Here is a 16,934-nt window from a genome sequence, read left to right as displayed (position 1 = left end):
ATAACCAGAGATCTTTATCCTGATTATAAACATTTACTTTTTTAAAGAGTTGATTTTTACTAATCTCGGATGGCGTCTCAACATATATATTCTTCAAGATATCAAGAACTTCCTAGGAAATCTTCTGAACTTGTTTTATTATTTCAACCTTGCTAAGTCCAGGGCTCACTTCTGCATTTAATGCAAGAAATTTGTATCGATTTAAATTACAAAGTAATTTTCATTACATTTAAAAACCAATTGCAATAAAATTAATGCAGTTTGAATTGTACATTTTTTACTAGCGTATTTATTGTGCGATTCACACAAATCTAGTGAAACATTTGGTTTTAACTACTTCAGAAAGGAAAGGAATGTTGAGCTTTGATGCAGGATTACATTTACCAGATGGAAGGGGCATTAACAATTGTTTACAATATTATTTTATTGGATTGATGGTTTAGTGCTGAATGGATCCCAACGGTTGAGAAATTCAAATGCTCTGACTCTGTCATCATTAAGGATGCTTCAAGTAAAAATGATGTGTTTCAAAGAAATATAAACGCAAAAAGAGCAATCGGCATACTGAAGCTTGCATTAGGGTATCCTTGTACCAAGTAGTACCAAAGTAGTACCTAAAAGACAATATTAAAACTGTTCAGTAGGTATAATCGACAAAAATATGATATCTTGTTATAAAAAGGTAAGGGGAGCTAATCCCTTTCCTCTTAAAAATATTCCGGAAACCAGAATTTGCCAATTTGACTCAATTTCTTTGTTTCCGCCACAGTAAGTGGAGAGTAAATAAAATTATATAATTTAATGTAAAAACAATATGAAGTGCAAAGTTTGATTGACATTTACTTATCAGAACATAATCGTACGACTGTACAAAGTCCACTCTAATTTGGTTATAATCTTTATGACTTCTTTTTTTTTTCCTTTTTTGCTAATAATACAAATATAATCACTGTGTAAATAATAATCTTTTATGATATGATCACCAACGGTCAAAGTTCTTTTCAGTGTCTGTTGTTCACTTTGAACATTGATCAATTTTTTCTTTACTTGCTACACTCCAATATGGCGTGACTTTTTATGCCACTATTTATTTGATTACCCACTTTTGGATAAATTCATCTCCTTATCTTAATTATAAAACAATGATTTACATTTTCCTCTTAATCTTTGAACTTAAATAGTTATCCTATGAAGCATACCTAAATTTTAATGAGGATACAGCAGATCTTAATCGATAATTTTTTACCCCTTTCAATTGTCCTATTTAATTTACTTTGCTCTACTGCATTGCCCTCCTAAGCATAGAAACTTTTGAAGAGCAAAAGCATCAGTTTTCAGCGAAGACTCTGGCTTTGGTTTCTTCCTTCAATTTTAATTATTAATTTTTTTTCTTATGATTTACTTCAAAGTACTTCCAAGCTAACTACCTGAAAATTAATTGTACTTTGGGAACCCCACAATATTACCCTTTAATATTAATAATATAATATAAAATAAATAGAAAACTTAAAATGCAAAGAAGAATGGATGAGTACAGGCTTTTTTCCTTTCTTTTTTTTCATTGAAAAGGAAAAACGGTACATTCATTTTTACTAGTTTAATCACAATGTACTTTCTTTTACAATTTATTTCCTACAAATGTTTCACACATGCAAGAATAATTTATCCAAATAATGTTCACTTTTTATTATTAAAATAACACAAACATGTTTTGACGCTAAATACAATGGTTTGTGTAGGTTTTTCTTAAATTAACAAAAGAAAGGAAGAAAATATAAAATGAAAAAATCGTCATCTTCATTACAATTACATGTCGGATAAACTTGGTCATTAAACAAAGTAAAAACAAAAAAAAATCCCTTTATACTTAAGATTGCTGATATTTTTTTTCAAAACTGCCAATAAAACCTCATTTTCATTAGATGGGATTTAATATTAAAATAAGTGCTCTTCCAAATCTAACAGATTTATTCCTTAGATAATATTTTGAATTTTCACACATTCGATAGATCTTTAGAGAATGAAAAGTTTCGCATATTTGCAATTAAACCATTTCTGTGATACGCTAACAAATCATAATTTAGATTTTCTCAAACTATCATTGGCTCTGATGGAAACGAAAAGATTTTACATCTGACTGACCCAATTCAGTTCTTAATATTGTTTGTTTATTTATTAAGCTTAAGAAACTTAACTTGGGAAATCTATTGTCTGTTATTTTTAAAATTCTAATCAGACTGTTTAAAAATCCTACCGAACCTTCAACTCCCTAACATCTGCTTCCATTCTCACAAGTGTAGAAGTAGGCCATAAAAAACAGACTTGAAAAAAAGAGACTGAGGCTTTTATAAGGAGGCTTTTTATCTTTTTTAGCGCAGAGAACCCTCTCTTAATGAAGTACTGTGAATTGCCAACTTCATTTTTTTTCCCCTTTAACAATATACAGGGTGTTCAGCATAAGACTACGGTAACTTCAGGAGGTGATTCTGGGCATCATTTGCAACAAAAAATTCCATATAAACTATAGCTCGATTCGGCTCCGTTTTATAGATATTTTTAATTTTATGTTTTTTTAAAGTGTTACTACTTTTTAGCAACAAAGTTGTCTATATTTCTCAAACTATTAAAGCTACAGCTATTTCAATAAGCTCATTAGAAAGAAGGTTAAATTTCCTTTTTTAAATAAGCTAATTTGTATTCCAAAATAACAATATTAAGTATTTTACTTTGTGGCCCAAACATAAGAAATAGCAAGTTTCTAATTTTTTCCAAAAACTTTGACTTCATTTTTCTCAAAAACATTTTATATGAAAAAACCGTGCACTATTCAGGAAAAACATCTGCATACGATCACCTTTCGAACGGTATACAATAATTGGGGTTATTTTAAAAATTAATGCAGAAATCTGTGATTAATTCCATCATGAAAGGAATTCACCTACCATAAGAATATAACTGATCAGAATCATCAAATCCAGTACGATTTTTTGCAAACGTGTAATTTAATAATTAATTTATTTAAGAACTATATTCAAAAATATAAAATTGACATTATAAATAATAAAATAAAATAAAAAGAAGAAAAATGAATATGTTGTTAAATGAGTGTTAGGTACCGATTTCGAAAGAGAGGATTTTCGTTTAACGAGTTTAGATCTGTGTGTTATTCTTTAGTTAATTAAAGAAATATGCCAAATAATGTGAATAAATCACAGATTTTCTTGAACTACTCAATAAAGTTTTGGAATTAACAGGTTGTGAAGAGCTAATGAATAAGCCGAACACAGGAGATTGTGGAGAGCTAATGAATAAGCCAAGAACTTATTACTCGCTCTGATCCCCAAATTAAATAATAGTGGATAGAATACTTCACCGGACCGCCTGTACACCTCCACGATCGTCTTAGCGTTCGGAACACCCTATCAGGAAAACATCTAAAATACTCCCGCCTAGCTTCTCCACTATTCCAATCTACGAAACAGTAGATGTATAACATACGCGATATTCATTATTCGAATACGTTGGCATAATAATTACAAAATGACAACTAAATATCTAATGAAAATGAAGACTTTAATCTATCTTTTCTTATTGTTGTATTTATTTGTTTTTTTAGGATAAAACATGTCAGTTTTTAACTAGGGGATTAGAACGTAAATCGTACTGGATTTGATGATTCTGATCAGTTATATTCCTATGGTAGGTGAATTCCTTTCATAACGCCGACGCTGTTTTGAGGCCTACTTTTTTGCAATTAATCACAGATTTCTGCATCAATTTTTAAAATAACCCCAATTATTGTATACCGTTCGAAAGGTGATCGTATGTAAATGTTTTTCCTGAATAGTGCACGGATTTTTCCTACAAAATGTTTTTGAGAAAAATGAAGTCAAAGTTTTTGGAAAAAATTAGAAACTTGCTATTTCTTATGTTTGGGCCACAAAGTATAATACTTAATATTATTATTTTGGAATACAAATTAGCTTATTTAAAAGGAAATTTAACCTTCTTTCTAATGAGCTTATTAAAATAGCTGCAGCTTTAATAGTTTGAGAAATATAGACAACTTTTTGCTAAAAAGTAGTAACACTTTGAAAAAACATAAAATTAAAAATATCTATAAAATGGAGCCGAATCGAGCCATAGTTTATATGGAATTTTTTGTTGCAAATGATGCCCAGAATCGCCTCCCGAAGTTACCGTAGTCTTATGCAGAATACCCTGTATAGATCGGGTAGATTTCCTATTTCGTTACATTTGGTGGCATTTTTTTTTAAATTATTTTGAACATGCCTTAATTTATTGTTAAAAGAGCATCACCAGAATCCGCCAAGATCACAATATCGTCAGCATACAGTAACATCAACTTCTAAGTTGATGTCACTGTTAATTGTTACTCCAAAAAAATTGAACTTCTCAAATAGTTTTCTACATCCGCAAGGGCTTTAAATAAAATCAGACTCAGGGACTCATCATTAAGAATATATTTGGGTGATGGAGATCTGTTCATTCAATCTGTCACTTAAACCCCACATTGAAGCATTTGAGCACGAGCTATATTAAAATTTTTTTAAAATTTTAAAGATACTCTCAGGATCTTAATTTAATCCACAATAGCTCTTGCAAGAACGGAATTTCAAACCCCTTCTGAAAATCCACAGACATCGCAAATACTTTTTCTTTCTAGTGTTCATATGATAACTGTCAAAATAAAAAAAAATGTAGTAAGAGCATACTCTAGATTCATAAAACACGATTGGGCTTCTATCAAGTAAAGTGAATAATTTTCAAGACTCCCACAGTTTTGGGGAAATGCAGGGAAATGATTGAGAATATTTCGGGTACTAAACAGGTCCCTGATAAATCCAGGAAATGTTCTCTGATTTCATTCGATCATACTTCAATGTAACTCATTATAATAATCCATTCAAACATATTTTTCCTGAAAGATGGCCATGGCATACTTTACAAGGAACAAAATTAATGTTTCAATTTGTAATATTGAAAAAATTAATATTAATTAAAAATATATTTATTATGGTATAAAATATTTACAATTTATTAATTAGAAACACTTAAGAGTTTTTTGTTTTACATAATTAACATATTAAAGCAAAATACTTTAGGATATATTTTAAAGAGGGGTCAAACTTATGCGTTGTTATTATTATTGTAAATTTACATTCACTTTTTCCTTGTAAATTTATTAAATAGAATTTACTGAGAAAAATTGTCTTAAGTAACACAAAAATGCTAAAAAACTAAAAACCTATTATTAATAATCACAGTGATTTTCTATTAAATAAAATTAAATACTGAACAAAACCTAAAATATATAATTGAAGAACAGAGCTAAAGAATTTTTAGAATTACTGAAATGTATGAATATCCTAGAAGATAGTTCACAAAATTTCTAATTCAATTTAGTAAAAAATTTTTCTTGATTAATAATAACTACATTTTATAAATCACACTCTTAAAGTATATACAGCTTACTAATTATAGTCAGGTAAAGATATTCATTTATTGAAATTAAATAATCGCTGACATATAATTTTAAAACATAAAATAAAAACATTTCGAAATTAACTAATGTTTCTAATTATGACAGCCATTTGATTTATAATTACTTTCAGTTTGTTCTGGGACACCTTTTAGATCGCCATGTTTTGCAATAATATTTTTAATTAATTCTTTAGATGGTTGTTTTAAATCATAAGCCCATCCAATTTTAGCCATTAAATCAATAAACATTGTAGAGACATTGCTTTTATAGTGACCATATTCGCCAGTCTTGTAATCCCATGGGAAGACATGGTGGTAATTATGCCATCCTTCCCCTAATGTAAATACTGCAACAGGTAAATTGTCCACAGGGCAAATCCTCCTGAAAAAAAAATGCTCAATAATCATCAAAGAGGAGATTTAATGATTGAAGAGAATTCAATAATATTCTATAATTCAAAACTTTGGGATAAATTTTTCTGTTGAAAATACTAGTTACCAAAATTGTTCGCACAATTTTATTGACCTTGTAATTTTTTAATATTCCTATTTATATAATAGAAAGAAATTTGTGGAACCTTCAAAGATCTAAGTAAGCATTTTGACTTTAAGATGTTAAATTATATGAAGCTGAACTGAACTTACTTGTCATACGGTTTAGTGCCCCAAATATGTGCAATGCTGTTAACAGACCATGTGCTGTTCAATGCGAAAGTATATCTCACGACATCCAGCGCAAAAAATGAGACTAGCAAATTTTCATTCCAAAAATATATTGGAACTAAGACTGGCATTACAAAGCACAGCAATACTTGCAGCGGAAAAAAATATCTGAAATAATAAAAAAAAAATTTTCACAAAGGTTTAAAACAAAATTTTCTTACAAGTGATTGGGTTTTTCTTTAGTTTCTAGTTAAATTTCCTTTACGTTTTTCTAGGGGGTAAAAGTTATGAACATATACGTTAAGCAGCTATGCTCAACGAATCAAATTGAATTATAATTTATCAGGTTGAAAACTATATCTGTGCGTTTGTTATCCTTTATTTATTTCAAAATATTCCTCCGTATTTTTAGTACGCTTTTCCTTCAATCTAAACTTGTGTCTGCTTATTGATAGATTTGGAGTTTTACTTCTTTTAAAATGATTATAAAGGACAAATGCTCTTGCCCACGTCCTCCATTTTTTGTAAACACAACTTCATTCAGTCTACTAACATACTTTCTATCAATTCTAAAACATTAAAATTCTAGTACTTCTAAAGGAGAAATAATAGATTCGTTTTCAGAGGTTTTCGGTTTGTAGCCCTCTCCTTGAATTAGCTAATAACGTTTCTAAAGTGCAATAAAACTTCAATCTAAATAAAAATAAAATTACTTATTGTGCCACGTTATATATGGATTATTTTTTATATCAGACATGTCAATTTGTTTTCCTTTCTCAATAACTTCTGGACCTTTTTTCATCATTAACCAACCGCAATGGGAAAAGAAAAATCCTCGTTTAGAGTTATGTGGATCGGCATCAGTATCACTGTATTTATGATGCACACGATGGTCCAATACCCACTGGTAAACAGTATTCTATAAGTAAGCAAATACTATTAAAAACAACTTGAAATTATTTGGAATAACGAAAGATTAATAAAGTATACATACTTGGCCAGCAATGCTGAAGAAAAGTAGAAGTAATATTTCAAGTTGTGGTTTTGCTTTATAAGACCTATGAGTCCAGAGACGATGAGCACCAGCAGTAACTCCGAGACCTCCTATTGTGGCTACAATTACTCCTAAAATGCCCCCTTCATTAGTTCTTGCAAATATTTATTACAGTAATACTTTTCTTAGCTAAACATTCCTCTAAACACATCTGGAGTGTTCCAACAATTATAACTACAAGTTAATTACAAAAGTTCCAAAATAGATGTTTCTTCATGATGTAGATATGTAATTAGTTTTTATTTTTGAAGTTAAGTTTAAGTTAGGTCATGCATTCCCATTAAAACACAAATTTTAAAATTTGACATATAATGATTACAGTTCTAACAAATAATTTCTTACTTACCCCAAATAAATGTGAGCAGATGAACTCCATTCAATATAAAATAAACTATACTTGCTACAGAGGCTGCGTGTAAAACAAATAGACTTATTATTCTTCTCCATAATAGTTTATTTTTTCTTTTTTTCGTTATAATTTCTTTGCACTGTACATCTTCTTCTTGTATAGATATTGAACTAGCCAATATTACTTTTGATAGAGTCATAATTATTGGCTGAAATAAATTAGAATAACAGTATTAGATTTAAATATTTAAAGTATTCTCATGAGTGATAAGTTGATAAAAGCAGAGTGATTGGTAGGTAATATTTCGTGTACAGAGCGTTTGTAAAAAATAAAAAAGAAATATTAAAATAAAAAATTAATTCCTACATTTATCCTTACTTCTCTTTTACCTGCTTTTTTTTAAAAAAAAAAAAAAAAAAAAATTAAAACTGGATACTTTCAGAGAAAGTTAAATACTGATTTTATTGCCTTCTTAAAAAGAAACATAAAATTTTAGTATTTAATTAGTAGGTAATTTAATTATTACATCAAGTTAGAAGGAAACCTGAGAGCCGTCTTGGAGAGAAACTTAAATTACGGTTGAGGAATTTTAGCTAAAACCATTCACTCCTGTGTTTTTGCTTGGTTTTAAGTAATAGTTTTGTACATTCAACCGTTGAAGAGAAAAGATACAAATCTCAAAATCACCTTCTCGGTACACCAAAAATCAGACAGAGATATGATCTTTCTACGGAAGTAAGAAAGAGAAATTATAAACCACTAATATTTTTTATTGCTAAATTGTTTGATTCCTGCAAAAACTGCTTGTTTTAAAACTTTTCAAGCTTCAGTCTTCCATTTTACATATTTATGAGCTTTTTAAAAAGAATTCAATTTTGCACTCGCCAACTAAACAAATTATATATATATATTTTTTTTCAATAAAAAAAGATGAAAATTATTGAAATTAGGGACAAAACAAATTTTCTTAATTGAGATTTATTCAAATTAACTATGCGTTTTGCATAAATCACTCTGTTTAATTAAGGTGGTTAATTATTTATAACGATTTCATTCAATGAGTTTTGTTGTGAACAGATTAAAAACTTAAAAAACCAAACAAAAAAACTAAAAACTCACCAAAATATTTTCCTTAACATTCATTATTCTTGTTGAAAAATAAAGTACCTACATTAATTTTATTAAATACATTCAAAGTAGACTAACCGATGACTGAGGAATAGACAATAAAAAATTTAAAAAAAATTACTTCATTCGGGTTGCATAATTTTTTCTTCCATTTTTTTTTTTTTTTTATATTTCTCTCTTGAATTCATGATATCTTTGTTTAGTCAGCGATCCCACTTATTATTATTGTTATTATTTACTAACATCAAAATGAGGGTAATTGTTATTCAACATGAGTAATTATTTTCCTCAATAAAAATATAAAAATAATTGATATTCTTACACAGTTTCACGATTACATTTGAATTCATCTTGCCCAGCAAATGTTAGAAATAATTCTAATTATTTTAAGGTCTTTTGTTGCTCAGAATTTTTAATGTGTGATAATCAAAACAATTTAAATGATATTACGGACGAGAGCAAACCCATCTTTTCTTTTTCTTTAGAAAGCCAAATTGTGGTTTTTGGTTTGGTTTGGATGAAGTGCGGATGAAAAAAGTATCACCTTTATACTTATCTTATATATACTTAACAGAATCTTTATAACAAACTCAAATTAGAAATCCAGTGGTAACACTCTCCATTCTATCATTCATTACGACTCTCGTCGTCAGACGCTAAAAACTCACCAAAATATTTGGTGCAGTAGTCTGTGTTCTATCTTTTTAATGAAATTGAGAATATTTTTAATCAAATTTTCATTTTGACAAAGTTGTATTAATCATTTAAAATAATGGTGACTTAAAGTTAATTGATTTTTGTTTATAGAATTAACTATTTCTATTCATAGCTAAATTTTATTTTCTGCTTTTTCTATTCTATTTTTACTTAATTAAACTTGTCTGTGTTCTATCTTTTTAATGAAATTGAGAATATTTTTATTCAAATTTTCATTTTGACAAAGTTGTATTAATCATTTAAAATAATGGTGACTTAAAGTTAACTGATTTTTGTTTATAGAATTAACTATTTCTATTCATAGCTAAATTTTATTTTCTGCTTTTTCTATTCTATTTTTACTTAATTAAACTTGCAGTAGTCTGTGTTCTATCTTTTTAATGAAATTGAGAATATTTTTAATCAAATTTTCATTTTGACAAAGTTGTATTAATCATTTAAAATAATGGTGACTTAAAGTTAATTGATTTTTGTTTATAGAATTAACTATTTCTATTCATAGCTAAATTTTATTTTCTGCTTTTTCTATTCTATTTTTACTTAATTAAACTTGCAGTAGTCTGTGTTCTATCTTTTTAATGAAATTGAGAATATTTTTATTCAAATTTTCATTTTGACAAAGTTGTATTAATCATTTAAAATAATGGTGACTTAAAGTTAACTGATTTTTGTTTATAGAATTAACTATTTCTATTCATAGCTAAATTTTATTTTCTGCTTTTTCTATTCTATTTTTACTTAATTAAACTTGCATTAGTCTGTGTTCTATCTTTTTAATGAAATTGAGAATATTTTTAATCAAATTTTCATTTTGACAAAGTTTTTTTTTTTTTTTTTTTTTGTTTGTTTGTTGGCTTCCTGTTTTGACAAAGTTGTATTAATCATTTAAAATAATGGTGACTTAAAGTTAATTGATTTTTGTTTATAGAATTAACTATTTCTATTCATAGCTAAATTTTATTTTCTGCTTTTTCTATTCTATTTTTACTTAATTAAACTTGTCTGTGTTCTATCTTTTTAATGAAATTGAGAATATTTTTATTCAAATTTTCATTTTGACAAAGTTGTATTAATCATTTAAAATAATGGTGACTTAAAGTTAACTGATTTTTGTTTATAGAATTAACTATTTCTATTCATAGCTAAATTTTATTTTCTGCTTTTTCTATTCTATTTTTACTTAATTAAACTTGCAGTAGTCTGTGTTCTATCTTTTTAATGAAATTGAGAATATTTTTAATCAAATTTTCATTTTGACAAAGTTGTATTAATCATTTAAAATAATGGTGACTTAAAGTTAATTGATTTTTGTTTATAGAATTAACTATTTCTATTCATAGCTAAATTTTATTTTCTGCTTTTTCTATTCTATTTTTACTTAATTAAACTTGCAGTAGTCTGTGTTCTATCTTTTTAATGAAATTGAGAATATTTTTATTCAAATTTTCATTTTGACAAAGTTGTATTAATCATTTAAAATAATGGTGACTTAAAGTTAACTGATTTTTGTTTATAGAATTAACTATTTCTATTCATAGCTAAATTTTATTTTCTGCTTTTTCTATTCTATTTTTACTTAATTAAACTTGCATTAGTCTGTGTTCTATCTTTTTAATGAAATTGAGAATATTTTTAATCAAATTTTCATTTTGACAAAGTTTTTTTTTTTTTTTTTTTTTTTGTTTGTTTGTTGGCTTCCTGTTTTGACAAAGTTGTATTAATCATTTAAAATAATGGTGACTTAAAGTTAATTGATTTTTGTTTATAGAATTAACTATTTCTAAATTTATTTAAATCCTTCTGAACGTTTTATATTTTAATTTTAAATTTCTCTATTTTAATGACTAGATATTAAACTGAAATTGATATTAAATTGAAAGAATATGTAAATGGCTTTTATAGCCTAAATAGAAAAAGTTCTTTCTCTAACTTAAACTTAACTTCAAAAATAAAAACTAATTACATTAAAACTGTCCGGTAGGACAGTTGTATAAGGGTTGATCGTCAAAAAGTGCACGAAAAAGCGTAACGTTGAAAAACACCCAACTTTGACAATTTTTTTCTCTTTTTCTACTAAAGATAAAATTCCCAAATTTTCTTTAAAATATGGGGCAAACCCTCCTTTATAGCTGTAATTTTTTTGCAACAACCCAGATCTAATAGGTTTCGAGAAAAAAGTTGCCGAAAATGAGCAAAAACGGCTTTTTCAAAAAATGTTCTTGTTCTTGTTCTTCTTCTTGTTGTTGTTGTTGTTGTTGTTGTTGTTCTTGTTACCTTTTTTGTAAACAACGTACAGCCTAAACGCGCGAACCGATTTTCATGAATGAGGTGTCATTCGATTCGGAATTTTATGTAGATGTGCCTTTTGGGGGTCTCGACCCTGTACATCGAATGGGAGAGGAGTTAGCCCCCTTTATGTAAGGCCCCCTCCAAAATTATTATTACTAATTACTCTGTAAATCTTGGCCCGATTTTGATAAAATTTGGTAGGATGATAGGGTTAGGGCTCCCCTACGTAACATTAAAGCGGTGATCAGCTCTTACACTTGTTAAGGGGAAGTATAGGAATCGTTTCAAATTATCGACACGTGAACCGATTTTCATGAATGAAATGTCATTCGAATCGAAATTTTGTACAGATTTACACTTTAAAAGTCTCGACACCGTGCCTCATAAGGAGGGGAGTTTGCCCCACCCAAATAAGGCCCTTTCTAAAACTATTATTACCAATATTTCTATAACGCTTAGTCCGATTTTGATATAATTCAGCTCGAATAAATGGTTAAAGCTCCTCTACATTGCTGATGCTCTTGCACCTACTAAGAGGAAGTACTGCAATCGTTTAAATTATTAATGAGTGAACCGATTTAAATCAATGAATTGTCGTTCGATTAAAAAATCTTTGCCTCTTTGCCTAGAAGTACTTCAATCGCAGTTTATTTTTCTTACTCCTCTTAAAAGGAAGTAATGAAATCGCAGTTTAATTTTGCTATTTACGCACAAATACCTTCCTATGTTATTCAAAACGCTTTTTCAAAAAAAGTTGTTACTGAGGATGGTTTGGGGGACCTTAACGATAATCATTCTTTAAAAAGATCTCTCTAGTGGTAGTTACGGTTCCGACTTACCATCTTATCAGGTTATAATGATAGAATTGCTTATTCCAAATTTAAAAAAATCTGTAAAGCAGATATGTAACTTTGTAAAATAGACAAAAAGGAAAATCTATCCAAAAGGTACAAAAATCTCTTTAACAAAAACTTACAGTTTTAAATGTTAAGTATAAGGGTTGATTAAACGCCAAAAGGTACACAAATCAGCAAGCACCCAACATTTCATTAATTCTTCATTAATATTTAAGTAATTTTACTGCAATAATATTCATTAATATTTTTTAGAATTTATTAGATGTCACAGACCCTTATGCTGGCCACTTCATTTATAATATTTTTTTGTTATAATTATGATAAATCACACATATGAACATGCATGTTAAAGTAGAAAAAGACAAAGTTAGAGTAGGCTACTGTCTTGAATTCGTCTTACCGAAATATTCGTGAGCATAAATATCACACAGTTATATCAAGTAGATTATTCAACAACAATTATTGATTTCTCAATTGTAATTTAATTTAGTCCCCCTAATTTTACTTATAGTAAAATACTGGAATAATTAGCTGTCCTAAAAATATACATATCTTATTTACTTTATATTACATATTACATTTTTTTTTATAAAAAAAAGTTTTGAATTTTTTAGCCACATAATTTTTTTTTATTTTTTATAACGTTTTTCTTTTTAACCTGTATTTAATAGTTTGATTATTATAAATAACTAGATATTACAGTCAATCTACAGTGCTACTTGAACAAATATTTTGTAGACGAAAATGGCCAGCATAAGGGTCTGTGACATCTAATAAATTCTAAAAAATATTAATGAATATTATTGCAGTAAAATTACTTAAATATTAATGAAGAATTAATGAAATGTTGGGTGCTTGCTGATTTGTGTACCTTTTGGCGTTTAATCAACCCTTATACTTAACATTTAAAACTGTAAGTTTTTGTTAAAGATATCTACATCATGAAGAAACATCTATTTTGGAACTTTTGTAATTAACTTGTAGTTATAATTGTTGGAACACTCCAGATGTGTTTAGAGGAATGTTTAGCTAAGAAAAGTATTACTGTAATAAATATTTGCAAGAACTAATGAAGGGGGAAGGAGATCGTGAGGCCACTATCTTTAAAGGTGTAAGGAACTGTCACACCTTTTAGTACCAGATTCGGATCGGTTTCAGATTCCAAATTAAAGTGGAATTCTTTGTATAAGAATGGGAAATTGTAATGTAAACAGAGATTAACAAGCCTTTATGTTGGAAGAGATTATATTAGGCCTTTATGTTAAAAATTAATGTTTGCGATTATTTTATAACAGTTATTAACAAGCCTTTATGTTGGAAGAGATTATATTAGGCCTTTATGTTAAAAATTAATGTTTGCGATTATTTTATAACAGTTAAAATCATTATTATTAATTTTGTTAGCAATCATACATTCATCGAACTAATAGACTTGAGTTTGCCACGGTTATCTAGTGACAAAAAAAAATTAAACATTCAAAGGAAAATATAAAATACCCGTTTCTATGACAAATATAAAATAAATTGTACATTAAATTAAATTAAATTGTTTAGGACACTCCTTCAAAATGGTAAATTTAAAAGTAATACACGTCTACATATTAATTTTTGGTTTTTATATTTGCCAAAATTGCTCAAAAGTGAGATCTCAAGGTAAGTTTTACTAAAGAATAAGTGATGAAAGTAATATTTTATTCTATAGGCTGGTTAAATTCATTATATGATTAATTTTTGAGTTGCAAAAAAAAAAATAGCAGACAGCACATTATGAACTAGAATAATACGGAATATGTAGTAATGCCCTAATTATTTAGAAATAAAGGTTGTAATTGGACTTAACTTACTTATAAGCTCTTGTTATTTGCTGTATCCTGAACACCAGAAATAAAAGTTCTTCATCCAACCACATAATAGAACAAATTATTAGCGATCTGCTTATATAAGTTCCTACTGTGAGAAAATATTCTTAAAGCACAATTTAAATGAAATTACTTTCAAAATTACTGTTAATTCCTAAACGTCATGAGAAAATTATTTTAATCTCCCAAGAACTAAATGTCTGAATATTTTAGATTTTTCTATTCTACATTTTCTTGTTATTATTTTCTTCTTATTGTTCAAGAATAGAAATTAAATTTGATAATGTATTTCTTTTATTTTGTTGTTAAAATTTGCTATAATTTTTAGATACTTCCAGCACTCCAGTTCCTGATGTTGGACCAGATGGAATAAAATTAGAAAATATGCCAGATTTTGTTTGTCATGCCAAGTACTCTTGCTTTCCTGTAAACAATGAGGTACCTTAATTAAATAAACAAAATTTTTATTGTTTAACATAGATCAAACACTTTAAAATAATAACGCAACAAATAAATATATTATTCGGTAAGTAAAATGTTAACCAAGCGGTCTGAGGCAATAAACCTAGGGTTTATTGCAGTGGCAATTCATCTGAGTTCATTTCCCGATGTTGTCCTTGGATTATATTTAATGAAGAATGAGAAATTTATTGAATTGTATCAACTCTATAGAGAACAGACTCTTGTGGCTGTCATAAAAGTGGGAAAGCCACGGACAAAGATGGTTGGGACTTTCTGCTAAAGGAGGCCAAGGTCCTGCAAGGGCTGTAACCCCAAATGAAGAAGAAGATTACAAATTTACTGTAAAAACTCATCTTAAGGTGTATTATGATATGATAAGATGTATTACTGTTCGATTCCCGGTCTATGCCTTGGATTTTATTTAAAGCTTAATAAAGAAATTTATAGTAAAAACATTATTAAATCATAAGCTAAATCGGCATTCTAGAGTTGAACTATGTACGGAGAATAAAAACAATCCTTCTAACTGGTAGTTTCTACTGCATTTCGACATTAACACTCAGGTCAAGCGCTTGGTTTAAAACGAGAGTGAGATGTCAGTTAATAAAATAAATAAATGTTTCATCCATATCCTTAAGCAGTTTAATAGTTCCCGTCACCTTTTTCCAATTAAGACCCGGCAACTCCTTGTTTTCTCTCTTATATCCTCCCATTTCGACTATGGTTGTTTAGTCTTTCTGGTGATATTGAAGCTAAGTCAAGCGCCTCATGAACTGCTTCATAAGATTTATTTTCAGCATTTCCAGAGACTCTCGCATTTCGCACTGCTGCGATGAGTTAAAGAGGCTTTTTCCTGTCTATCGCCGCCAATATTTTTTGGCTTCTTTCCTTTTTCAAGTCATCCAGTCTCAAAGGCCTTCCTATATTTTTCAACTCCTTAAGTTTAAATCCTCCATCCATTCCCGAAACACTAGATCTCGCTCATCTGATCTCTATATTCCCTCTCACCGTACCTCATCCTTTGACAAGTCCTTCCTAATACGTGCTACCTCTCTCTGAAACTCCTTGCCTTCATCTGTCCGCCATGCTCCTACCCTATCTATCTTTAAATCCCGTCTATTCAGTTATCTACTTTCTATTCAGCTTCCTCCGAAATTCTAATTGTTTTAATTTATTTCCTTAATTTCTGCTGTTATTTTTATTTTCACTTTTTTGTAAATATTTATTTATTTATTTATTTTCTGTTTAATCACAGGCCAAACTGTTAAGACCTCTATTTGTTTCCTGTATTTATTCTTAGGGGACAATTGTCACAGAATAATAAATTTCTTTTCTATTTCTATTTCTAAATAAATTGAATGGAACGAAAATTTAGTTTTGACGGGATTCAAAGCACTCTAAGATCTTTTTGGAAAGCCTGACAAGACTCTCATTTTATCACGTTGGTAGTACTACAGTCGAGATAAGGAAGATTACTGGAGATTGAGGAACAGTTTTTGTTTTTTTTGTTTATTTTTTGATAATATAGATTAAATATGTATTGAAATTTTGTTTTGTTTGAATATATATCGTTCTTCTTTCACTAGTTGGACAAAACACTGGCGTCCATCGATATGAAAGAAGCTGAAGGCATTTATCAAGAAGAGCCAACAGTGTTTTCTGCAGAACAAAATACTTCAAAAGGGTTAGTAAAATACATAAAAAAAAATATAATGATAATAATATACATGTTTCTAACGTCAGATGTCACTCTAAAAAAATAATTAAGAATAAAATTGTTTTTTTCCAGAATTGAACTCTATGATATTGAATGCATTCTATTTATTGGTCCACCTATATTTAATTCTACTTTAAATAACGAAGAGGTGATCATTCCAATAGTGGAGATAGTGATGTTCTAACAATGCTTAAAATAACACTGAGTGTTCTTCTTTTTACAGCAACATGTTTAGATCAATTTTAAGCACTGACTATATCATGTAACAAAAAAAAAAAATACACCAAAATGAACTGTTTTTTTTAAATTCTCCAATTATATGTTACTTCAGAGT

At 28.4% G+C, this 16,934-nt stretch overlaps 2 protein-coding genes across 3 annotated transcripts; one reads left to right on the top strand and one right to left on the bottom strand.

Annotated features, from left to right (window-relative positions):
* Positions 1-5,014: 5,014 nt before the first annotated feature.
* On the bottom strand, positions 5,015-14,534 carry LOC141458853 (acyl-CoA Delta-9 desaturase-like). Of its 2 annotated transcripts, none has more exons than XM_074137397.1 (6): positions 14,407-14,534; positions 7,569-7,779; positions 7,163-7,293; positions 6,882-7,087; positions 6,151-6,336; positions 5,015-5,887 (listed from the first exon to the last, which is right to left on the bottom strand). In XM_074137397.1, the coding sequence occupies exons 2-6, from the start codon at positions 7,768-7,770 to the stop codon at positions 5,599-5,601; spliced, it is 1,014 nt and encodes a 337-aa protein (XP_073993498.1). In that variant the 5' UTR covers positions 7,771-7,779; positions 14,407-14,534; the 3' UTR covers positions 5,015-5,598. The 2 variants fall into 2 exon arrangements, with proteins under 2 accessions (XP_073993498.1, XP_073993497.1); XM_074137396.1 differs by lacking the exon at positions 14,407-14,534 and adding an exon at positions 8,691-8,836.
* On the top strand, positions 14,057-16,898 carry LOC141458856 (uncharacterized). The gene is made up of 4 exons (XM_074137400.1): positions 14,057-14,215; positions 14,750-14,859; positions 16,470-16,567; positions 16,673-16,898. The coding sequence occupies exons 1-4, from the start codon at positions 14,131-14,133 to the stop codon at positions 16,782-16,784; spliced, it is 405 nt and encodes a 134-aa protein (XP_073993501.1). The 5' UTR covers positions 14,057-14,130; the 3' UTR covers positions 16,785-16,898.
* Positions 16,899-16,934: the final 36 nt, after the last annotated feature.

The sequence above is a fragment of the Rhodnius prolixus genome, unplaced genomic scaffold (genome assembly GCF_049639745.1).
Source record: "Rhodnius prolixus isolate KJV_2025 unplaced genomic scaffold, Rpr scaffold_5, whole genome shotgun sequence".
NCBI classification, from domain to species: Eukaryota; Metazoa; Arthropoda; class Insecta; order Hemiptera; family Reduviidae; genus Rhodnius; species Rhodnius prolixus.
Note: the sequence above shows the minus strand (reverse complement) of the source record. Positions and strands in the feature narration are given on the sequence as shown.

What these genes read in the sequence shown, in the direction of transcription:
- LOC141458853 (XM_074137396.1), bottom strand. Translation starts at nt 8,714, where the DNA reads ATGAATGTTAAGGAAAATATTTTG. An exon ending in TCTTCAGCATTGCTGGCCAA is followed by an intron (nt 7,088 to 7,162) that starts GTATGTATACTT and finishes GCTTACTTATAG; the next exon opens with AATACTGTTTACCAGTGGGT. An exon ending in TATATAACGTGGCACAATAA is followed by an intron (nt 6,337 to 6,881) that starts GTAATTTTATTT and finishes TTATTATTTCAG; the next exon opens with ATATTTTTTTCCGCTGCAAG.
- LOC141458856 (XM_074137400.1), top strand. Translation starts at nt 14,131, where the DNA reads ATGGTAAATTTAAAAGTAATACACGTCTACATATTAATTTTTGGTTTT. An exon ending in CTCAAAAGTGAGATCTCAAG is followed by an intron (nt 14,216 to 14,749) that starts GTAAGTTTTACT and finishes TATAATTTTTAG; the next exon opens with ATACTTCCAGCACTCCAGTT. An exon ending in GCTTTCCTGTAAACAATGAG is followed by an intron (nt 14,860 to 16,469) that starts GTACCTTAATTA and finishes TTCTTTCACTAG; the next exon opens with TTGGACAAAACACTGGCGTC.